Genomic DNA, 23963 nt, shown 5'->3' with positions numbered 1-23963 from the left:
AGACCGCTAGTCTCTGGAAGTGTGGAAGTTGAGCATGGAATTTATGGAGTTGGAGCAAGAACACAAAATCCTCGGCAGAGGAGAGGGGGCCGCAAGCACATGAGCAGACATCAACAAAGAGACAAAAGTTTTTAAAAACTCGTAAAATAGACACATTCCAGTGAGAATGGTCAAGAAAAATGTGGATGGGGCACAAATGCACAACGTGAGGAGCGAAAAGAGACTCCGACCCTACAGATGCATCAGAGATCCGAAAGATGGTAAGACAACGCTACGAGTGACCTTACGAAGTATGTTCAAGCGCGCGGCCGAAGCAGGCCGAGTCCTGGAAAACACAGCTCGTGGACTCAAGGAGGAAAACTCCGCGTGCTCTCATAACCAACAAAGAGGGGAGATCAGTGGACCTACATCTGCTGTTGAAACCGACCGGGTAGACTTTCCAGAAACAGCTGATGTCAATCTTAACAAATCTCCGTGAGAATTGGGAAAAAGGGCCACCCCTCCAGCCTCTGTTGGCCCCACACCCCCAAACTGCCAAGAACGGCACAAGAGAGAAAAATATGACTTTCATCACCCATTCTGACCTTGAAAGTTATAAGCGTCATTAAATTAGACCAAGGGAAAACGAACTTAATAAGCATCTTAGTCACTGCAGAGAGACAGCATTTCTTAAAATGAATGCATTCGTAATAGAAATTCTTAGCAAACCGGCTGGGAATGAACACCGCTCACCCTGGCGGAGGGTCCATCTGGGTCCCCAGCAAGCCGCCTTCTTGATGGCACAGCACACAGGACGCGGCCAGAGCCCTGCTCTTGCGCCCATTCCCTCCTGGAATGTGAGTGCACCCACAGGAATAAGAGACATGAGGGCCGACAGAGAGGAAGTCACCTGTCACTATTTCCAGAACTTGTGAAAGAATCCACAAGCCAGCAGAGCAGTGAGGTGGAAATGCCCGTGCAGGAGGCAGGGAGCCAGCAGGGTCCGGCCCCACGACACGGCCGCTGCAGCAGGCACACTGGCGGGTGCCCCGCGTGGTGTGTGAATGGCCAGCCAGGTGGGCCGGGGGCTTCTCTGGTGACTGTTCCTTTCTCGAGGTCTCCTGGCTCGGGCCTTTGCCAGTCCCGCGAGCCTTTACATGGGAGAAATTGCTGCTTTCACAACTTCAGAAAAATTAAAATCAATCGTTGTCACTACTTCTTGGGTTTTTTTTTTTTTACTGAGATGAAATTTACAGAATGTAAAGTTAACCCCCTTAAAGTGAGCAGTTCAGGGACGTTTAGTGCGTTCGTACTGCCTCGTGCCTCCACCTCTACTGGCTCCAAACACCTTCTTTTCTTATCCGCAGCCGACGGGGCCGTGAAGAAGGAGGGCAAAGGCAGACAGTTCAGGAAGAGAAATCCAGCTAAGAAGGGACACAAGGTGGGCAGAGGAGGCCTCGCCGGCCACAGGCAGAGGGCCCGGGGAGCCCGGGGTCCGCCTGCGGGCCACGGGGCCCCTAAAGACCCTTGTCTGTGGAGCAGGACGCTGCGCCCCGGCTCATCCCCCCCGACTGCATCGTGGTCGACCCCGACAACTTCAAGTGTATCCTTTATCCGCCCCACCGCCCGGGACACCCAAGCCTGTGGGCTGTTGCTCCTTAACCCAGACCCAGTCATCGTGGACCCCTACGAGGAGGCCCGGGTCATAGGCAAGTGCCTCTCACGGGCCCTCGACGTGCACACACAGGCCACAACCCCCCCGTGGACTCTGGCGCAGCGTGGCGCGGGCTCAGCGCTGCGGCCTCTGCTCTCGGCCGCCTCCCGTTACCCCGACCACGCAGGGGGAGTGGGGCCCTGGGGCCCGGACGCGCACCTGTGCTCTGCGGCCCTTCCTGGCCATCACAGCCAAGTCAGGATGTCAGTTGTACGACGAATGAGCCCCTGAAGCGAGGTCCGGTGACCCTCAGGGCCCGAAACGTGGCTTGGTGCCGTCCCCTGTGGCTTTAAGTGTTTAGTTCCTTGGGTTTTTCCTTTGCTAAGCTGGTTTTCAAAACCTCTTTAGGAGAGATTTAGGGAAGGGAAGGAGCGCTGACATTTCCACAAGCGATAGATGTCGACTCCACCATGTCCCCCTCTGTGCGCACCAGGTCCACCACAGCCACACGAGGGCCACGCTAGGTGCGCACCAAGGGACACGCCAAGGCCACACCGCGGTCACACCGGGGCCTGCTGCTGCCTGTAGCCCCTCAGGGTTCCACGTGTGACACAAGCTCCTGTGTCTCGTCCCCATTCAATTTGTGTTGCAGACATGCTGAGTCCTGTCTCCGTAACCCGGGAAATTTTGGAAAGATTCCGAGACTCGTTCACTGCTCTGTGGGTGGGACATCTGGGAAACATGCACTTCCCGAGGTCGGTGTCTGCTGTCTGGAGACACCGTCCCCCATCGAGCCGGTTTATGTGACCCACCAGAGGGGTGCTCCCCACACTCGGGGGGGTGGGGGTGGGGGGGGCGGTGGGACCACTGGCTTCCGTCTGCCCCTGGCCCCTCGCTTCTCCCTGTTTCCCTCAGCCTCCCCCCAACCCTGAACCCCCATTTTATCCCGGGAACCACACTCCCACCCCACCCCCAGAGGCTCCTGTGGTCTAGCCTTTGGTCATCACGCAGTGGGCTCCTGGTCCTCAAGGTGCCTGGATGGCGGGGGGGGGGGGGGTGGGGGGGGAGGGGGGGTCATTGTCTTTGTCCCACTTTACAGATGAGGACCTGGCACCCAAGGGTGTACTTCTGCCCAAGGTGCAGGGGTGTGCCCCAGGCTCTGGCACTTGGTTGAGGGAAGGCAGGGGAGAACCTGCTGGGGCAGGGGGGTGGGCGGGGCCTGCGGGGGGAGGGGCGGGGCTGAGTGGGATTGTGCCCTGGGGCCTGCTGGGGCGGGTCCTCTGGCAGATGCGCAAGGGCGTTAGTGGGCGTGGCCTGTGGGGAGGCGGGGGGGGGGGGGGGGGGGCGGGGCCTCCTGGAGTGGTGCAGAGCGCTGGCTGGGAACAGGGATGCTCACCTGGGGTCCTCTCAGAGACCTGGGAGAGGTTGACCATTAGGGAAGTGTCCTTCCAGCACTTTCCAGAGCCGCTGCACAGTGAAAGGAGGGTTCATTCCAGGGACAGGATGTAGCTTCTCAGGAGAACCACATGGGTAGAACCCAGGGTTGAGGGCCACGGGGGGCACCAGGAGGGTGGACATTATTAGTTCTGCCTGAGCGGAGGGGTGGGACAGGGAGCAAAGGAGCACAGGACGGGCTTTGCTTTAGAAACACGTCCCGAGAGTTTCTCCTGCCCGCAGCTGGAGCCCTAAGGCCTCAGGACAGATCCGGTCCTGGCTGCCACAGCCAGGACCCCCTGGGACGCCCTGGGATACCTGCTGCCTGCCCGGCTCCATCCACCGGGCCACCCTCCTTCCCTTTACAGCCAGGCTGAGTGGGAGCAGCTCCTGCGCAGCTGCAGTGGCTTCTTCTTCTACGGGATGGAGAGCTTCCTGTCCCACATAGTGGTGGAAAGGTTGGCTGCCACGAACCTACAAGGTGAGACAGCCCCTCGGCGCCCCCAAGCCTGACTGTCTGCCAGGACGACAGGAACCAGCACAGACACGGAGCAAGGCCCCCGCGTCTCCATCAGGCGTCGACTGTCTGATGAAGGGCTCCGAGGGCTGGGGCCTCCCTAGAAGCACGGCAGAGCTGTGGGGGAAGCCCCTCCTGCCCTCACCCCCCTCCTGCCAGTTCCGAGTTCTGGACCTGGCAGGCCCAGCCAGAGTTAGGGCCTGGGTGGGTCATCCCCCGGGGCTGTGCCTGCAGAGTCCAGGAGGGCTGGGGTGGGCATTTCCGCGGAACATGCTGATCACGCCCCCACCACTCCTTCTAGTGTAACTGTGGGCACCCTGGGCCTTGTGTTCCCTCTGGCTGTCCCCTGAGGGCTTCCGAGTGGTGGTCTGGCTCGCCCTGGAGTCGCCTTTTCCTCAGCGGGTGGCTGGATGACTGGCCGCCCTACACAGCCGCTAGGAAAGCCTTTTCAAGGACCCCTCGGAGATGCCCTCAAACTGACCCGCTGATGGCAGCACGTGGACACTCGTCCCGTGGTCAGGGCACCTGAACACCGCCCCCCTCTGCCGCACACGGTCACCTGGTACCTGTCTCCTTCCCAGCCCCCTGGAGATGGGGGTGAGGCCAACACACCGCCCCATCCCAGAAGCCTGTCACCCGGCAGAGTCCTCGCCCCAAAGGGCAGCAGAAACAAGGCCTCTCACGCTTAACTCCAAGCCTTCTCAGACGAGATGGTGTGCGAAGTCACCGTGCACGCGTGGGGCCGACAGCACCCTTGGTGCCCCCCCCCCCATTCCCGACCAAGGCTTGTCCTCACGCATGGGAGGTCCCGCCTGCCCCTGGGGCAGCCCCCCTGAACCGCCTCAGCCAGGCCCCCGTAGCCAGTGGGGAGTCCACCTCTGTCCCGTGTGGCCCCCTGCACATCCATAGCCAAGTGTCACACTTCAGGCACTGGCACCTGTTTCATGGGCCCACGGGGCCAGGGTGGCCGACTCTCACCATGTGTGTCCAAATACCCCCCCCAGCCCCCCCTTCCCCCAGCAAGACCGGGGCCAAGAGCCTCTGCTGAGCAGGGGGGCCAGGCCATGGCCCAGAGGGTGCCTCCCAGCCCCCCTGCCGCCCAGCCCAGCCCGCTGGCGCCAGGAGCCTGTGAAGGGTGTGGGGTTCCCGAAGCAAATGCTGTGCCCGCGGGCTCAGGTGGCCGGGGGGCCTTGGAAGAGGGCCCGTGGACGTCAAGCCCCAGCTGGGCGAGGCCACTGGCCTCCTCCACCTGGGCGTGCGGCGGCTGAGCTCTGCCCTCCTGGGTTCTGCAGAGTGCCAGATGATGGTCCTGCTGGACCTGACGAGGTCCTATGAGAGCATGCAGCGGCACACAGAGCACTCGGACAGCAAGAGGTGCCCGATGTCCCCCCCCCCCCGCCCCCGCCCCGTGCCAGCAGCCCCGCCTCCACATCCCTGACTGGGGGGCTCGTGGTGGGGGCCGGGGGGCGTGGGGGGAAGACAGAGCCCCACGAGGGAGCCAGGACTCCGCAGTCTGCCCCGACCCCTTCCCTGGAAGAGTCTGGCGGGGGCGTTGTGGAGGCGGGAGGGCCGCCCCAACGCAGACCCCGAGGACAGAGGGCGGCGGCTGGGAGGGTGCCCTGGCTTCAGGGCTCCCCACAGGGCCGGGGGGGCCGCCGAGGTGGCGCAGCCGGGTCCCCGCCTCACGACGGATGCCGCGACTCCTGGCTCCACTGCCATGCTGGGAGAGGTCCGGAAGGATCTGGCAGCACTCTGGAGGCTTCTTGTTAGATGACGTTTAATCTGCCGAGGCGGGCAGGGTGGGGGGTGGGAATGCGTTCTCGATTCTTCCAAGAACTTGGAGAGCTGTCCGTCGAAGGACACATGCCCAACTTGGTGCTATTCGGGCTGTGCACTGGGGACGGTTCAGGCGGTCACACTGGATCCTGGTCCCCGCAGTGTGGCCCAGCTGTCCCTGGAGAGGCCCGTCGAGACTGCCGTCCTTCTGAGTCTGGTGGGGGTCAGGAGCATCCTGGCAAACCAGTGGCCGACCTTCCTGCAGGACAATGCGCTACGGGCCAGCGTCCTGTGGGAAAGTGAGTGGGCGCGGCCGTCCCCTCCCCGGGAGCCTGCCGGTGGGGTCCCTGGCCAGCCTGAGGATGTTTCTTTCCTAGATCTGTTGACAGCTGGCAGGCCCATCGGGAGGGCCGCCCATCTCCTCCGGCAGACGGGAGCTGGGGACACGAACAACCATGGTAACGGAAGCTGTTCCACATCCCCACTCGTCCTCTGCCATGCAGGGCCACCTCCCAGCCTGTGTCCCCGCCCCTCGTCTCTGCCAGTGTCCCTGCAGCTCCACAGCCCCGTGTCCCTGCCCGCAGCCCCGCAGGCTAGGGGGTCTGCCTCCTGTCTCTGCACAGGCTGACAGCAGCCTCAGGGACACCTGGCGTCCTAAGTCCTTAAGGGAGGCACCCTGGCTGTTAGAACTGCCCGTCTGTCTTTAGAACCGTCCAAGTCACATAAGTTCTGAAAGCCCAGGTGTGCTCCCTGGGAGCGGGGGCCCCGGGACTTTGTTCTTCAGAGCAGACAGACACCCCTTCACACCTTCACGTAAGGTGCTGGGGCTGGAAATAAATACGACACCAGCCATAGCTCGAGCAGAGCAGCGCGTTAAAGGAACAGTCTGCCGTAACTAAGAGAGGTTTATCCCTGGGTGACTTTACCACGAAGTCTTCAGACAAACAGCACAAAGGGTTACGTGGTCCCCGGTGCCCGGAACACAGTGCCAAACGATAAGCGCGGCTTCAATGGATGGAGGAGGGAGGGAGGGCCTGGCGTCAGCAGGTGCACGAAGGTCGATGGCGTCTAGAAAGAGCCGGTGGTGGAGGAGCTGCTGACTTGCGCTGGGGGCGGCAGGAGAGGAAGCCGTGGCTCCTGCGTGCTCCGTGGTCCCGCGTTGATGCGCAGTGAAAGGAAGGGACAGCACCGTGATTGTCATGCACGCCCTGCCCCCAGTTAGTGGTGGCGGCCAGCTGGTGGCAGGAGGAGGCCCCGAGCTACTGGAAGCTTCCGGACGCCTCACACTCAGAGTGGGGAGGTGGCGCGGAGGGGACGGGGGGTGGGGACACTCGGTGTCCCGGGTGTGGGCGTGCGGCAGGGCCCGTGTTCAGGGCTCTACGTCTGGAGGCAGGGTCGGGAGCACCCCCGCCCCCCGCGTTCGTGAGCCTCTCTCGGGCCCCGGGCGTCCTGCCCCCAGTGAGCTGTGCTGTCCTCAGATGAGTCTCCGTGGGCCTCCAAGGACCAGCTGCCGTCCTTCCAGCCACAGCTGCACGGCTCCGAGCGGCTCCCCGTCGCCCTCAACTCGGTCCTGTACGGGCTGCCACACCTGGCCATTGGGTGACTCCAGAGGACACGGACCTCGACGGCCCCTCTGAGGACCCACCGCCCACCCCTCCCCACCCCACCCGTAGGCGCCCCTCCTCCAGCGGCCTTGTCCCCGAGTCCCAGTTCTGCGCAGGGTCACGCCAGGGCCTCCCGGTCCGGCTGCCTCTGGGGCTGCCTCCGTTCCCCACCCCCCCCCCACGTGCACCGGACCCTCGTGGAGGGGAGGGGGTACCTCTGGGGGCTCCGCAGGGTGGGTGGGGCGAGGGGTGCATCAGGGCTGGCCCCGCAGCTGCCCGACCCCCAGATCCTTCCCCTGCCCCGGGCGTTCCCAATAGTCCCGTGGTGGGGGGGGGGCCGCCTGGACGCGGGCCTAGGGGCTGGGACAAAGGGTGGCCTCCACCTCCCACGGGTGTCAGCAGCAGGCGGGCCCTTTGGAAGACAGCCTCCCTGGGGTGAAGCTCACGGTCCCCGGATGCCCACCCTGGCTGCCATGCCCTGGCTCCTGGAAGTTTACGTGCTTTAGTAAAAACGACTAAATCACTGTGGTGTGGCATCTGTGGTGCGGTTTCTGTGACCCCGGGTACGCAGCTTGGCTCGAGTCCCTGGAGGGGGCGCTCGGTCTGTTACTATGCTGTGGCGGGGTCCAGCCGATGTTTGCTGAGTGAATGCATGAACGAATGAGGTCAGGCCCGGAGGAGGCCAGCAGGAGGTGCCCGTGGACGTGCCCTTGAGGCCGGGCCCCCAGGAGGCACCCGGAGGCTCTGTGTGGGGCAACCACATGTACGCTGGAGTTCCCCAGCGTGGGACACACAGCCACGTCACCTCCCCCAAAGGTGGACTTCCAGCCCCCCCTCCCCCCTGCCCCTGTGGCAGCACCACACGCAAGGAGGGCCCCGGGAGAAGCCACTGTCCCAGGGTTGGACACCCGGCCAGAGTTGAGGGTGGCAGGAAGACCGGTGCCGTCCTGGCCCACGGGGAGCTTCGGGCAGGAGGCTGGGTGGCTAGGACCCGTGTCCCAGGGGTCTCCCAGGCTGCGGCCAAGGGGTAAGGGAGAGCCAGCTCCATGTGTCTCTGGGGTGAAGCCAACCCCGGTAGAGGGTCCGTAGGCAGGGTGGAGGGGGAGGGCCAAATCTCCCCAGGCACTGCGTCCTGGCCAGCAGCCCCTCGGACATCTGCCAAGGCCAGGCCACAGAGTGTCTTTGTCCCCAGGAGCCCGGCAGCAAGGCCCGGGCACGCTGGCCCTGGGGGCCACTGAGAACGCCCTCTCCAGGCCTCTGAACACTGGCTCTGGGGCCACCTGGGAGCCAGAGGCAGCCACCCAAAGGCCAGAGGATGCCAGGTCTCAGGCCAAGTGACCACTGGTCACCATCTGGGCCGAGGCTCGGGAGCTCAGCAGACAGACACGGTACAATGCTCGAGGGTTTGTCCCCTGGCACACACGAGGCAGGCAGGTGGTTGTACGTCCTCCTGACCCCGAGTCCTGGACGTTGGTGGCAAACCTTTGCCCGCAGCAGCACGGCCTCCCTGCTCTGGGCCACGGGGGTCAGCACCGGGACCTCCTGGGTTGGGGCCTAGGACAGGCCAAGTACCGAGGTGAAAAGCACGGAAAGACGGCCACCGCGAGGTATCCCAGTGCACCGACCAAGGCTGCTGAACTAAACAGTAGTGACCACAGCAAATGCTAGGGAAGGTGTGGGGAGACGGGCGGGCAGGTGGGACGGTGCAGCCCCTCAGGGTGACCGTTTCCTGGGAACTCTGCATACGGTCAGCGCGAGGGCACGTCCCAGAGACACGAGACGCCGTGCACACACCTGCACCCGCCTGCTTACAGCGGCTTTGCTCCATTAGAGCAAACGCTCGAAACCGCCCGAGTGTGCCTCGCCTGTGAAGGTTAGACCGGCTCTGGGCATTTATCCGTGGAGCTCAAATGGGGAGGGAACCACTGACCCCTGCAGGGACTTCAGAAGCACCACGCGGAGAGCAGGAGCCCCTACCAGCGAGGTCAGACACCAGAAGATGCCATTTATGCAATGTTCTCAAGGTGACAAAACCGCAGAGCGGAAGGACAGACTGGTGCTGCCCGGGACAGGCACACCAGTGCCTGAGGGGAGCACGAGGGCGTCCGGGAGCGGCCAGAGATCTGTGCGCCAGAAACCACCGCACAGAGCTGCACACACAGGAGCTCCCGCACCTGCCGACCCGGCCAAAGGGAGCGCGGTCCGCGGCCCGTGCGCGGTGCTGCGCCTGCGGGTCTGGTCTCCGGCTTCAGAAGCCACCCCTGGGGACGCGGTGGGAAAGGTGCCATCGACACTATGTTCACAACTGCCTGCACATCATCATTCAGCATAAAAAGTTGAAAACCAACTCGTCTTTGATAACATCGAGAGGTGGTGATTCCCCTCCTTTTGTTTAATTTTTTTTTCCTTTTCTCCAACACATACACATACTTCTTCCAGTTAACAAAAGAAGCTAACTAATGATCGGGGAATAAATTCAAATCAGGGCAGCCTTGGATATATGAGCTTCCTTCTAGAAAGATGTTGGCACGCACCCAAACAACAAGAATAAAAGCCTCTGGAAATATTTCATCCGTGCAGGACCACATTTTTTACCTTCTGGTGTGTCTGCTCCCGTGAGCGAGATGGAACGTGAGCGCCGGTCCGGGCATCGGAGGCTTTGAAATAACTTTCTGAATTATGCCCCAGCAACATAACAAATCACATTATCAATTAGCTTCTGTAACACAAGTGGCATTCCGTAATATATTCAAGCATGAAAAAATTGCAAAGGTGGAATTTCTGTAACCCTAAAAACTATAAGGAGAAAAAGGATCACTTGGAATTTATTGGTGATAAAAGACAGAACGTAATTGGAACCGGACAGCCCTCCCAGGAAGTGGGACCAGATCTGCACGTTCAGAATGTCGCGAGGGCCCTGAGGCTCCAGAAGACCGCTCTGCCCACGCCCCGGCCCTGCCTTTCCTGCACAGGGTGACCCTCGTGGGGCAGGGGGTGGGGGGCGGCCAGAGGGGAGTCTGACCTTGAGCCGGTCACTCTCGTCTCGAGCCCCGTCTTCTCCTCTGGGAAGTGCATCTCCAGGGCTTGGACCTTAGACCCGCGTGTCGCCCCCCCACCCCTCGGGCCGGCCGCGACGGGGCCCCTCACTTGCAGCACCTTGCAAACTCTGACATGTTCTCGGCTTGTCAGTCTCCTTTTTAAAAGTTCCATTTATTAACTTATGTCTTGAAAATGGTGATTTCCATGTTTTCAAAACAAGGACTTTTTTTAAACAATGTGTTCTACTGTAGGGAATTTGCACTCACAGCCCACACACGACGTTCTGACGGACCGCTGGTTGTCTCTCCAGCCCGCTCCCGGCGTGCGGTCAGCCCGCCTCCTGTGTTTTCCCTCAGCACCACGCAGGACCCCCCATTTCAAGTTGTGGAAATCAGAATTCTCTTTAAAGCATCTCCGCCCTCCAACGGGCCGCTTGCCAACGCGGGAGACCCAGCACGGCCGGACAGGGGGGCCTCTGGGCACGGAGGGGGGTCCCCGCAGATGGGCCAGGGCAGCGTGGGGCTCCCACCTCACCGCGGACGTGGGCCCGGGGCCCGGGGCCCGGGTCGGCTGGGGTCGGCACCTCGCTCCGGCCAGGACCCCCGCGGGGCTCGCATCCGTGCCACCTGTAAGGTGGGTCCCGCGGCCCCGGGACCTGTGTCAACCTCATCCCCACGGAACAGCGTCACCCAGGCACAGCCGAGGTCCATCCTCTGTGATGTGGCGCCACGGGCCCCACTCGTCTCAGCACCCACCGCCTCCCCGGCCTCCGGCCATCCTGGCTGGTGCTCTGGGCTCCTGGGTCCCTCCCTGCGGCTGCCAGCCAGTCTTCCTGGGATGGGAAGTCTGTGGTCCCAGCGGGCACCCGTCTGCCAGGGCCTCGGGCACCGGGCCGGCCCTCCTCCGCAAGCAGGAAATTCACAGTCACGGCCGAGGCGGGCCCCCCAGGTGGATGTGGACGAAGAAATTAGGCGGGTTAATAAAGCTAAGACGTTCGCAGACCCTTGTGCGTCAATGTCTATTAAGCTCCCTCATCCAGCACCGGTCTCCAATAGTTTAATTTCTGTATTAAATAATTAAAACTCTATTTTCAATTGCTGTGAACAATTGTTTTCCTTAATGATCTTCCCAGAGGAGCCAGTAATTTTGTATCTTGTAAAAATGATTAACTGGCATCATTATCCCATATCTCTGAAATATAACTGAGCAGCTTCAGGGAAGGCCATTTGTATTCAATTAACGCTCCCTTGCATTAAGACGGACAATATTACTTCACACCACGGGCAACCCTGCTGTCCCCTCATTTTATTATGACGACGATGGAGATAGAAACAACCAGTTTAATTATCCCATTTCCAACAGAAATCAATTTTCAACGTGTCCTCACCCTCACACAGAGGAAGAGGCCACAGTGCCATTCTGGGGAAGGGCAGGCCTGTCGTGGGTCCACCCGCCCTGCCGCCCGTGCCCGGCTCTGGGCCCGGCCGCGCGCACGGGCACGGGCCCCCGCGAGGCTGCAGGCCTGGACCTCGGGGGGCCTGCAGACCCTGGGAGGACCTGCTCCCGCCTCCCTGAGTGTCGCCCCTCCCCGTCACCCCTTGTCCCGCCCCCCACCCCCCCCCCCGGCACCCGGGCCCCCAGCCTTGGTTTCCTGCCCCATGCTGCTGACACTGGTGCCCGCCGTGAAGGCGGATTTATCGCCCCGCACGGCTGCCATCGTCAGGGTGATTCAAGGGACGCGCCCTGCCTCGCCGCTCAATCACTCCGCGCTGTTGGCCAGTATAATCTAATTGTTTGACATTTTTATCACAATTCATTGAGACCAGAAGGAGATGACTAGATTAATACCCCCGTGCGCTTGGCTAATGGCCGGGATGAAGCCGATGGGCCAAATTACAGGGGACATTTTCTTATTACAGAGTTTAATTCTTTGTGACAAGAGGCGGGAGACAGTGTTCAGATGGAGGCGGCTGCCCTCAGCCAGGTGGCCTGAGATCCGGGGTCCCCCAGGCCCTCCCCCTTGCCTGGGCCGGGGACATGGGAGGCTATGGGGACGCCCGGCCCCGGGCGATAGGGGACCAAGGGCCATCGGCTGAGCCAGAGGCTCCCCGGGGAGCCTCCAGTTTGAGATGAGGGTCCGTGGGGGAGGCCGGCCGAGGTCGGGGAGCAGCTCCCGGCTTGCAAGTGGGATTTTCTCCACCCAGGAGGCAATGTGTCCCGTGCCCGGTTGGATTTCCTGTTCGTGATTTGTCCCTCTACTGGGCCCATCGGCTTCCCTTTCTGCTATTAGCGCCTGGTTCTCTCCCATAGGGACACTAATCTTTTCTGTCGCAGACACCGAAACATCCTTCCCAGCTGTCCATTCGCCGTGGGGTCTGTCTTACCGTGATGGGTTTTCTCCCGCCAACATTTTACATAGTTTTCTGGCATCACATGTGACTTTCGTCTGTCATCATGGTCAAAACGCCAGGTTCTGGATCCAAACCGCATGGAGTCAGACCCACCTCTCCAAACGGCAGGCCTGGGGGGGCCAGGTGATCACGGAACTGGCTCACGGGGGGCCGGGAGGAGCACGGGGCTCAGGGGTGGTGCCCGCGGGCTCAGGGGCCACCGAGCGACCAAGCAGATGCCGCAGGACTGCCAGGTGAGGGGGGCTCGGGCCAGGTGGGTGGGAGGGGCAGCGGATCCCACACCGACTGGCCTGGGCCCTGCACGCTCCCGGCTGCAGGACGCAGAGCCGGCCACCTGCCGTTCTCCCTGGCCCGGCCTCCAGGGTAGCAGACGTAATAGCCCAGGGGCTCTGGGTCCCTGGCACCTGCCTTCCTCTTGACCCAGGAGCAGAGGCTGGAGGCTGGCTTGCTGAAAAACCACAGGGTTAGGGGCTGGAAGCCCAAACAGAAAGAGGCACATAGGGGCTGGGGAGGGGAGGAGGCCCGGGGGAGGCAGAAGAGGGTTCGACCTTCCCCCCACCCCCACCCCAAAGTGGTCAGGCCCAGGGCATCGTTCACGGGGCTGCCCCTGGGGCCGAGACTCCCACTTGGAGCCCCAGCTGGAGAGTCCCATGCCACCCCTGGGTCCGCTCCCTCGTCTTGGGGGGAGACGGGGCTGTGGACCCCAGCCTCTGGGTCCATTCCATGGGGCAGGGAGGGCTGACCCCTCCTCAAGGTCTCCAGGATGACCAAGATGTGACCCGGCCTGGGCCGTGCAGCCTGGGCGGCCCTGGGGCCCAGGTAAGCCTGGAGGCTTCTGGGAGCCCCACCCGAGCACCCCCTCCCGCCCTCCCCCACGTATTCCCAGGCCACTTGCCCCAAATGCCCAGGGAGGCTGGTGCCTGCAAGCGTATGAAAAGGGCAGGCCTGAGGATCGTGAGCCTGCAGCCCCGACTCTGAGGACTGAGCCACGTGCGGGGACAGAGTCCTTTCACCCTCACCCCTTCCCTACCACCCCCAAATGGCCCCTCGAGGGGTCCCAGGAGCCCCACTCAAACCCATGTTTACAGAAACAGCCCTTCAGTAAGTATACACACAAAACGTGGGCCTCACGGGCCCAGGTACGGATCCAGCCCACCCAGGCAAGGGCACTGATGTGTCCCGCACTCGGGCCTTGGGCTGGGGCCTTCTCCCCGTCACGGTGCTCGGACTCCCCCTCTCCTGCGTGCACCGCACGGCCCTCAGTCCCGGAGGGTTCAACAGCTCTGGCCGCCACCTGTCCATCTGTGCTCTGGGACAGTGAATCACGGTGACTGTGTTGGCACTGTTTACCTGGCCGTGGATGAGTATTTTAAACCCAAATTATTCAACAGGTATAATCTAAGGAGTCGTCTTGATCAAGACACCACGTGACATTCCCCGTAAGTGCACACACGGAGACTGCACACTTTTGTTCAAAGTAGGTCTTGTCTTTTTTGCTTGAGGCCTAGCACCCGAGGCCGTGACTCCAGATCACAGGGACACTGTCTTCTGAGGTGATTTAGCCAGAAAAAGACGTCACAGAGCCAACACGTTCACAGCACAAGGAATAGCGTTTGGTTTCTTTTTTAACTTCTTCAAATTACTCCTGTGGGTATGTAAGTGGTTAACAGATCAATATTCTTTCTAAAAGGCAATTGGAAAAAGATCTCACACCAATAAAATTTTAATAGACCTCATAGTCTGTTTAATTTCCCCCAGAGGCAGACGAGGTATATCAGGCAGTTTGGTCTGGGAGTATATTTATCACACGGGACCTGCCGTCGGCTCTCGTGGAAGCCGGGGGACCGGACGAGAAGGTCAGGGGTGGCTGGGGCGGCCGGGTCTCATCAGGACACGCTCGGAGGTAACCTCGCGTCCCTCGTGGGAGAATCCCCGAGAGGCCCTGAGCGGTCTGAGGATTTCCCTGAACTCCCAGGATGCACTCTGTGCTGCCCCCACTCTTGCGAGAACGGTGGGAATGCCCGTCTTCGTTCTTCTTAAAAGATTCCCAAGAGGCGTAATCTGGAGTAATTCTGTCCCCCCGAGCCCTGCCGGTGACCTCTCCCGCTCGGGGTTCGACAGTTCCGCGTCCCTGCGTTTCCCTTGGGAAAGGCATGAGCCAGACAGGAAGAGGCCTGTTCTGGGTTCTGTCCCCATCGGCCACCACCCGTCAGGAACGCAGTGGCTGTCACCTGCCACCCTGCAGAAGTCATTCGGGGTCAGGCTGCACAGTTAAACCCCGGGGTCCCGAGCCACTGCCCCAGCGTGGACACGGCTGCGTGGTCAGAATGAACAGCAGAACTGGAACCTGCTGGCTGAGGCTCATGGGGCCTGGGCTGGGTGGGGGCGGGGGTGGGGGCTCCCCGTGACTCCCAGGCAGCCCCGCAGGGCACCTCCAGAGTGACCCGTCCGGGCCAGACGCAGACGCGACCGCGGAGATGCACAGGGCAGTCCCGGGCAGGACGGCCATCCTCTCAGAGCAGCTCAGCTGGGAGACGTCCCAGGCTTTGTCGTGTGGGGACCAGGTCTCGCTCGGGTGACGTGCCGCTGGCCGTGCTCAGGCGACGCGGCGGTTTCCACGTCGATTTGCTTTAGCCTCTGATGCCCCAGGTGAAGCGCACGGTTTTGGAGGCACGACCCCCGCCTCTGCTCGGCCACAGGTGGCCTGAGCGTGGGGCGTGGGGACGTGACTCCTGCCCGGGACAGGTCAGCAGCCTGAGCAGGGCTGGCCCCGGGTCTGGCAGGTGCCCGATTCTGTCCGTGCGCGAGCCGAACAGGACAGTGCCCGGAGCCCCCTAAGTGTTGCCTTCTTCCGACCAGCCAGCCTGTTGGCTCAGAAACCCAATGGCACCAAACTCAGCGTTCGCACATCCAACTGCTTTAAACACAGTCCAGCAAGGGGTACGATTAGCCCCTGAGGGTTTGCCTGTGCCCCACACCCCACACCCCGCACCCCAAAAACCACACCCGACACCCCACACCCCGCAAGCCGCACCCAACATCTGCTAGTTGACAGGACTGGGCCTGGGCTGCAGGAGCCCTGGGGGGACATCCCCTCTCCTGCTTCCCCTCCCCCTTCCCCTCTCCCTGCCTCCCCCTGCCCTCCTCCCCTCTCCTCTCTCCTCCTCCCCCTCTCTCTGCCTCCCCCTGCTCCCTTCCCCTCTGATGCGACGTCCCCCTCCCCCTCTCCCTGCATCTCCGGCCCTCCTCCCCTCTCCCCCCTCCCTGCCTCCCCCTGCCCCCTCCCCTCTCTCTGCCTCCCCCTGCCCCCCTCCCCTCTCTCTGCTCCCCCTGCCTCCTTCCCCTCTCCCTACCTCCCCCTGCCCCCTCTCCTCTCTGCCTCCCTCTGCCTCCCCCTGCCCCCCTCCCCTCTCTCTGCTCCCCCTGCCTCCCCCTGCCCCCTCCCTACCTCCCCCTGCCCCGCTCCCCTCTCTCTGCCTCCCCCTGTCCCCCTTCCCTCTCCCTACCTCCCCCTCCCCCCTTCCCTCTCTCTGCCTCCCTCTGCCTCCCCCTGCCCCCCTCCCCTCTCTCTGCTCCCCCTGCCTCCCCTTGCCCCCTCCCCCCTCCCTACCTCCCTCTGCCCCCTTCCCTCTCCCTGCCTCCCCCTGCCCCCCTTCCCTCTCTCTGCCTCCCCCTGCCTCCCCCTGCCCCCCTCCCCTCTGGTGGGACCTCACTCAGCACTGTGTGTCCATGGGCACAATCCCGCCCAGAAAGTAAGTGTGTGCTTTCCCTGATCAGCCCTGACCAGCCCTGGAGGGGCCTCGGGACACACGTCCTGGGAGTGGCCAGGGTGGATCTTGGGCCCTGTGCTCAGCAAGCCCAGAAACTAATGGAAACTGCAGCCAAGAGTGGAACCAAACACCGCAGAGAAGCGGCAGCTGTGTGGCCCAGCGGGTTCCTTCTTCCCGTGTTAGGAGCCAAGTCAGAGGGTCTGTCCTGCCACGTCGCCGACTTACTCAGAGGACCGAGGTGTCACGGGCACCCGGCTCGGGTCAGAACCACCTGGGTGACCTCTCCCCTCCGCCAGCTCCCAGGGCGGGGCCTGACCTGCCAAGGCCTCTGCGAGTTCGCGACTTCACGACCGCCCCAGACTCTTCTCCGGGATTCTTCTCTGCCCTGGCTCTCGTGGGGGACCTGCCCCGCACACACAGGCCAGGTCGTTCGGAACTTGCCTGACCCCAGAGAAGCTGGTCGCTGAGGGCAAGCGGCAATCCCAGCGCCTCGGTCAGCCCAGACACGACGGCCGCCTGGCCTACACTCGTACCCGGTGCGATTTCGGGGGATTTTACAGCGAAAGCGGCACACGCTCCTGGGAAAAGAAGCCAAGACACACCGGGGAATACGAGAAGGAAGAGGGGCACTGGACCCCCTTCCCTCCCCAGAGGAGGGTTCGGGGCCCGTGGGTCCTTCCAGGTTTCTTCTCTGGAAAGAGCATGTTCACATGTTCCACGATGAAACGGCATTAATTTATGAAACAAGATTTGCCTTTTTCAGGTCGGCTTCACGCCAGGCAGGCTCTCACGGCAGGGTCTTCCCCTCGTTACGCTGCTGGGGACACCTTCTTTGTCACACACACCCACGCGCTGTGGGTGTGAGCGGTGTGCCAGCTCTGGTGACGCCGCTGGTGTCTTGTGCCCGTCCCCACGTGGGGCCGAATGGGAGCTCACGAGCACAATCGGCTTGCCTTCTGCCTCTTCACGCGCTTCCGTCCCTGCCAAGGATTGCGGTGCGCGTGCGCCTTCGGAACGGCCAGCAGCCCCCACCACCAAGCGCGGCTCTGTCTCGGGCGGAGCCCTACAGATGCGACCGTCCGACTGTCTGGCTCGCGATTCCTGCTGCCCGTCTGCGGGTCACACGCGAATCACATGTTTGTCAGGGACACGCCTGCCCCCTTCACCTGGACCTCCCGGGACTTCGCAGGGAGACGGCTCCTGGCCCCCACCCTCCACGCCCGGAAGCGAGACTACAGGTAGAAGGGATGACGGAGGGTAAGGAGCAGGGGACACAGGAGAAAGGGGGCAAAACACAAAGGACATGCCGTGGGACAACGATGCAGCCGGCCACAGGCTTCCCGCCACGTCCAAGACCTGAGGGTAACCTAGGGGGCCTCAGAGGTTTTCCCCCGGGGGGGGGGGCGCCCACCTTCCCTGACAACCAATCACCAAAGAGGTCAAGGCCGCTGATCCAGGGCCAGCAAGGGCACCCCTGAGGGCAGAAGCCTCATCCCAGACCCTGCGGCGGGCCAGCCTCTATCTACGGCTGCTGGAGCCCTCGGAGCCCAGACCCGGGCGGCGTGGAGACCGTCTTCTTGCCTGTGGGCGAGGGAGGGGTCCGCCGAGGAAGATCTCAGCGACCACGCAGGGCAGCGTCTAGGAGCAGGGGGGGCCTGTTCCCACCCCTTCCCTTGGGCCCTATTCACTCGGATGCCCCCAGGCCGCCTGTGGCCTCCAGATGGGCCCTCCCTTGAGCGGACGTGAAATCTGGATCCAGGAACCTGTCACTCGGGGAGCACGGCTTGGGGCACTCAGGCAGGTGTACAGAGGTCCCCCCCGCCCTGCCCCCACCAGCCTGCCCTGAGGCTGAAGCAGCCGCCCAGCCCCACGCGCACCGCCTTGGCCTTTCCATCCGCGTTCTGTTTGTCTTACTTTGGGGCCTTAAGCACCTTCAAGGACCATCACCGGGTGGCAGCACCCGCTCCTGGACTTGCCCGGCCCAGCTGTGGAGGGCAGCCTCCGGGTGACCCGCCACCCCCATGGACGCCTGGCTTTCTGCCTTCCGGCCCAGGCGGCGGTGAGGCGGTTGGCCTCCGTGGGTTGGTCCAAACCTCCTCTGGTGAACATGCTCTCTACGCCCTGGCCTCGGAGTCCTGGGCAGCTGGAGAGGTCGCCAGACCCCCACCCACTCGTCCGTCAGGGGCTCCTGGGTCCTCTACGGTGCGGGAAATGCCAGGGTACCGGGCACTGCCCATGTTTGGTCCCCTTTCCTGGGTCTGTGAAGTCTTTCCTTGGGAGCAGCAGAGACCAACCCCCTAAAATTCCTACCTTCCCGGAGGCTCAGCTCCATGTTACCCTCTCAGGGAGCCTCCAGGATTTCCCCGGGCCCCTACTTGTCCCCAGCACCCTGGGTGAGCTGCCCCGGTGTCCTTTCCCGTCACACCGTGCCCACCACTGGAGGGCAGGGACAGGTGTCAGCTGTCTCAAGTGTCCGGGGAAAGCGGCAGTGAGGAAGTCACAAGGACCCTCCAGTGTCACCCAATTGTCGGTCACAACTAGAGACCTCAGAACATGGATCATCCTCTTCCGTGGGGATTTGGGAAGAGCCCCTTTGTTACTGTCACGCACCAGCCAGGCTTTGTCAGTGGTGCCAGATAACAAACATCTCCCCCCACCAAAGCCCAGTGGTCGATTTCCCCGGCTAGCCTGCCCTGCTCCTTGGGTCTTCTCACCTGGAGCTGGTCCGAGACATGCCTCTTTGCAGAGGGAGAGAGCCGGAAAACTGGCGGACACACGGGGCTCTGAAATTTCCTGCTCAGGCCAGCAAGTGTCCCCTCCGCACACCTTCCCTTGGGCCATGGCGGTCATGTGGCAGCTGAATAATCAAGAGGCAGGTACAGTCCTCCCCAGAGAAGCAAGGTGAGCCCCGGGGCTCGGGTGGGAGGGCTCTGGGGGGGGGGGGGATCTCCTTCCTTATATGAATCAGCACTGGTGGTGGGGGGGGCTGGGGCTCACGTGCCAGAGCCGAGCGCTGGGCCCAGCTCACTCCCCTCCCCAGGCCCACTGAGCCCACTGCCCACAGAGGCCAAGCCGGGCAGCAGGCAGCCTTACGCCTGGAGCACAAGGCCCTCACGCATTGCAGGGAGTGTGGGGGGTGCATTGCCTCACGTGCAGATCCCCCCCCCCCCCCCAGCATCAGGGGGCCTATTCTCCATGGCCTGGATGTTCCCCACTCACAGGACCCAGGGCAGGGTGCCCAGGCTGGAGCAAACACTGTCTCTTACGTGAGGCACCAACCGGAGAGGCTTTCCCGAGACAGAGGCCCCTGAGCTCCCCAACCGCGGGGGGAGTGGGGACAGGGCCCCGTGGCTCTTGCCTCACGCCAGCCTCTGGCCGGGGTCCTGGCCCCACCCCCTGGTGCTCAGTGACCCTTAAAATGCAAATCTGCCCTCATAATAGCTCCTTTCTCTGCTGGACTCGGCCCCTCCTCACCTGGCCCTGGGTGGCCCCAGGCTCCCTCCCAACTTCCTGTCTGCTGGGACGCAGCAATGCGCTGACGAGGCCTTAGCAGGAGCGCCTCGGTCACCGTGTGAATAACTGCCGCACACAGTTGTCACTTAGCGTGTCATCTGCTTCCACCCCAACAACAGGCCTGCGATGGACAGAGACGTTCAAGCCAGGGAGCCCAGGCCCCGCACGCAGGGTGGGGCAGAGACAGCCCCACGATGGGGTCAGCCCCCTCCCATGTGGCCAAGACCGCTGGACACACATCGCCAGGAAGGGGCGCCCGAGGGGCCCGTGGAGGCCACCCATCCCGGGGCTGGTGCTGCCGTGGCACCGCTGGACCCTCACCCGCCGGGAAGCCCCACAGAAGGGGCCGGGGCCAGGCTGGAGTGTAGCCAAGAGCCCTTCCGGAAGCCTCCACCTGGCCGGGGCTGGTCCCGTCCCATCCTGGGAGCGTGGCCACGGCAGCCGAGCAGAGGCCCTGACACAAATCTTTTACGCGGTGCTCAATTAGTGCGTTTGGCACGCGGTCAGACCCCCCAGGAGAGCAGCCCCCGGGGGAGAGCTCATTACCAGCGATTGCACATCTGGGGCCCGCGCGGCGCTGGGGAACGAGCACCGGGGCTGTGATTTATGGCCGCCTCTCTTTGTCCTTCCCTGAAGGAGACAAGATTCTTAGGACCCCAGTAGAGGGCTTCTGAGACACCGTGTGACGATCGCCCTGAGACCGGCCTCTGTGGTCCTGTGGCGGTGGGTCGGCCCCTGCTGGGGGGCCCCCTCGTGGCTGTGATTCAGGTAGCTTTGCAGAGCCCCCCCTCGCCCGGGTCCCGTTTCTGCGGGGCACTGGAGGGGGGCGGCACGTCCCCGCGGGGCCCTCCTCAATGGCGGTCCTGCCCACTGGGCCCGTAGAGGGCGCTGGGGCCTCGGCTGACCCAGCTCGGATGTGGCTGCAGGGGACGGTGGCCACAGGTCTCCAGGAGAGCCAGGCGCATCTCAGAAGCAGGACCCCAAACAAAGCGGGGAGGCGGGCCCGAAGGCTCAGGTCTCTTGCAGGGGGGACCACCCCTCCTGGGCTCTGGGCCGAGCTGCCTCTCTGCAGGGGAGCTGTTTATTCAAGCTCTTTGCAGCCACCGGTGGGGCTGGTGCCTGTGGGAGGTCTCCATGGAGAGCGTGAGTCCCAAGGGAAGGACCCTGGAAGCAGAGGAGGCAGACCAGAGCCCAGAGCGCCTGCGCCGGGAGGGGCCATCCTGACTGGAGAGGTCAGGTAGCCACAAGTGAGTCTTGGCCCTCTGGCCAAGGAGGTGGGAGGTGCCAGTCTCTTGAGAGGCTTTCTCCAGAAGCTAATGATAGACACTGGCTGTGCATCAGCCGAGGTCGCGGCACCTGCAGCAGCCAAGAGGGGCCTGTGGACATGTATCTCCCAAGCAGAGATGACCCACAGTTGTGTGGCCGGGTCGGAAGTCGTCACAGCCTGCACAGAACCCATGTAGAGGGCCCCCCCCCCACACTTGTTCTGGGAGACGGGTGTGTGTGCAAAGGTCCCCAGCAAGACAGCGACTCCAGCAGACCCAGGGCAGGGGGTGGAGCCGATCCGTGCAGGCTCCGGAGAAGGGAAGTGAAGGCTGCAGCCAGGCTGTTAGGGACACGAGGGTGACGCTCTAGGCCATTACGTTTACCAAATAAATAACTTTGAAGGAACAAAGGTGCTAGAGTTAGGGGAGAGGAGCTGGGGTGGCGGGAGGGGCAATGTGGGAGGGGCCTGGTGGGGGGGGGGTCCCCACGCTGGGGGAGGAGCTTCGGCACAGGAAGCAGAGGATCTGCGGAGGATGGGAGCATTCATGCGGCCGGGGCCAGGTGCCTACTGAACCCTGGGGGAGCACAGAACCCCTCCCCCACCCCGCCAGGGGCTCTGGAACCCCCCCCCCCCCACCCCGCAGGTGGGGCCGGATGCTGGCCCATTCCATTCCATAGTATTTACTCAGCCCCGAGGCACCTGAGCGTGGAGTCTCCGCTGACCTGGGTGTTGACAAGGTGACAGGCTCAGAGATGACCACTCGGGCAGGTGCTGCTACCCGGAGGGGGCTTGATACTCACTGGGGAGCGGCCCAGGCCATAGCGTGCAGGCCGCAGAGCAGTGCAAGTGGGGGGAGGGGGGAAGGGGTGGGGAGGTGGAAGGGGTGGGACGGGGGAGGCCTCCTCTTCCAGCCCCTCCCACCTCAGGGCCTCCTCTGGCAAGGGTGGGGGTGGGGTCACCCTCAGCTCCCGCACGCAGGGTGAGGCCACTAGAGGCTCGGGGAGCTCGGGGGCTCTGCGTGGGGCCCCAGGGGTGTTTGCTGAGGAGGGTGGGACTTGCTCCTGCCCCTCCTCCTGTGGCAAAGGTCGGCCTCCTCTGAGCGGCCCAACCGCGTGGGTCTGGGCTCCCGCACCTCTTCCCTCGCTCTGTGACCCGGACGCTGCAGGGGTTACATCCGGGCACCTCCGTGGTCTTCTTAGGCTCGCGGACCCCTGGGTTAGCTCAGCAACTCCTGAGTCGGACCCCCGTGAGGCCTCATCGTGCGAGGGTTTGAGGATCATGAGAGCGAAGCAAGGGCCCTTTGCAGGGGTGGCCCCCAGAGTGGCCATGGTCCCGGCGGGCCGCAGCTCAGCGACCACGACGAGCGGAACACAGACGGAGGACCGCTTCGTTGATAACGTCTCCGAGGACTCGATGGCTCCTGAATCCAAGCTCCATTCCTGGGCCCGCCTCCCCTCCCGCCTCCGCCCAAGGAGCCGGCTGCGAGGACCTGACCCCGGCCCGCCCTCCGCAGGGGCCCACCCTCCCGACCCGTCTCCCCCAGCGAGCCGGTCCGTCGGGCAGACACTCCCCAAGCCCCCTGTTAATCGTTCGTTACCCACCCGCACCTGCCAGTGCGCGAGGGGTCGTGGAGCGCGCTGCGTTCCCGGGCGCGCCCGGCACGTAGTAGGTGCCGAATAAATACGATCGAACGCATGAGGGTCTGTGCCAAGTAGCGCGCTCTGCGCTTCCCGACAACGTGTAAGTTCGCCCCGAAAAGCGCTCCTTTGTAGGACGTTTTCTTCAAGACCAGGAGATGGCATTCTCGAACCTCTCGGCTCAGGCGGCGGAGGTCCGCCCGAAGCTGGGAGCCCAGAGGCGCTGCTTCCCCGCAGGCCACCTTCGCCGGAGGAGGGGCTGCGCCAGGGGGCGCCGAACGGGGTGTGGGTGGGAGCCCCGGGGAGGGGGCGGCGGGGGCGCAGGCCAGAGACGGCGGGCGGGGAGGACGCCGAAGTCCACAGGCCTTCACCCGCGGGACCCGGGCACCGGGGGAGGGGGGCCCGAGGAGCGGCCTCCAGGAGGCTGGGGACCGTCCGGGGCGCGGCCTTGGGAACCCCGGAGCGCCGGGTAGACGCGCGGCCCTCGCCCCGCGCTCTGGTCCCGCACCGCGGCCACCGGCTCCCCGGGGAGACGCGCGCGCTGAGGCCAGAGGACACCCCAGCCGCAGCGCAGGGAGGGCCGGGCGACGTGGACAGACCCGGGGTCGCTGGGGCGCAGGACAGCGACTCGGGATCTGCTTCCTCCGCGGTGAAAGACGGCCGGGAGGCTCTCGCCCAAAGCGCGGCGCCGGGAGCTTGGCGGGTCCTCCTGCCTCCGAGCCAGGGCCGCCCGCACCGTTCGGAAGGACTGCGCGCCCCTGTGGTCCCGCCAGGCGCGCCCCAGAGGCCCTTCTGGCCGCCACCGCCCACCGTCGGGTCCCGAAGAGCAAAGGGCGTGTCCGGAGGAGGGACGTGACCCCGCCCCGCGCAAGGCCCCGCCCACCCGGTCTTCTTCTCCCCCCGCCCCCGCGGCCCTCCGCCCACCCCCCTCCCGGAGTCCCAGCCTGGGCGGCGGTGCCTCGGCCTCTGGGGCCCCATCCTGAGGGCAGAGTGCCCCCGCGGCCAGGCTCTCAGGGCGCACACGCGGCTGTTTGCCCCGGGGACGTGGGGTGTGTTGCAAGCGAGGCCGGGGCGGGTGTCCTGGGGGCCGGGCCCCGCTGGCGCAGGTCACCCGGATCGGGCGAGTGCAGCCCTGGCCCAGGAAGCGGAGAGGCAGGAACGCCCGTGCGCGCGGGGCTGCTCCGCACACGGAGCTGAGGGCCCCGCACGTGCCGCAGCCTCTCCTGGGCAGCACGGCGCGCGCGCACGGGACGCAGGGGCGACCCCCAGCCCTCAGGCCCGCGCAGCCCAGCCGGCCAGTGGCCTTCCAGCCGCGATCTGGCGTAGGGACTCGCGGCGCCAAGACCCCGCCGCTAACGGCAC

General features: G+C 63.8%; 1 protein-coding gene across 5 annotated transcripts in view; it reads left to right on the top strand.

The window, feature by feature from the left end:
- The window catches only part of CFAP46 (cilia and flagella associated protein 46), a 96246-nt gene extending 88758 nt beyond the window's left edge, over positions 1-7488 (top strand). For 2 of the 5 annotated variants that reach the window (XM_058698212.1, XM_058698210.1), the window contains 3 exons: positions 1347-1420; positions 1522-1582; positions 1653-2267. In XM_058698212.1, coding sequence (XP_058554195.1) covers positions 1347-1420; positions 1522-1582; positions 1653-1924 — 407 coding nt within the window. In that variant the 3' untranslated portion in view covers positions 1925-2267. The other 3 variants (XM_058698213.1, XR_009252785.1, XM_058698211.1) reach the window with 3 other exon arrangements.
- The last annotated feature ends 16475 nt before the right edge of the window (positions 7489-23963 follow it).

This window comes from Neofelis nebulosa, chromosome 13, assembly GCF_028018385.1.
Source record: "Neofelis nebulosa isolate mNeoNeb1 chromosome 13, mNeoNeb1.pri, whole genome shotgun sequence".
In the NCBI taxonomy this organism is placed as follows: Eukaryota; Metazoa; Chordata; class Mammalia; order Carnivora; family Felidae; genus Neofelis; species Neofelis nebulosa.
The sequence above is the reverse complement of the archived record's forward strand: the minus strand, read 5'-3'. Positions and strand labels throughout refer to the sequence as shown.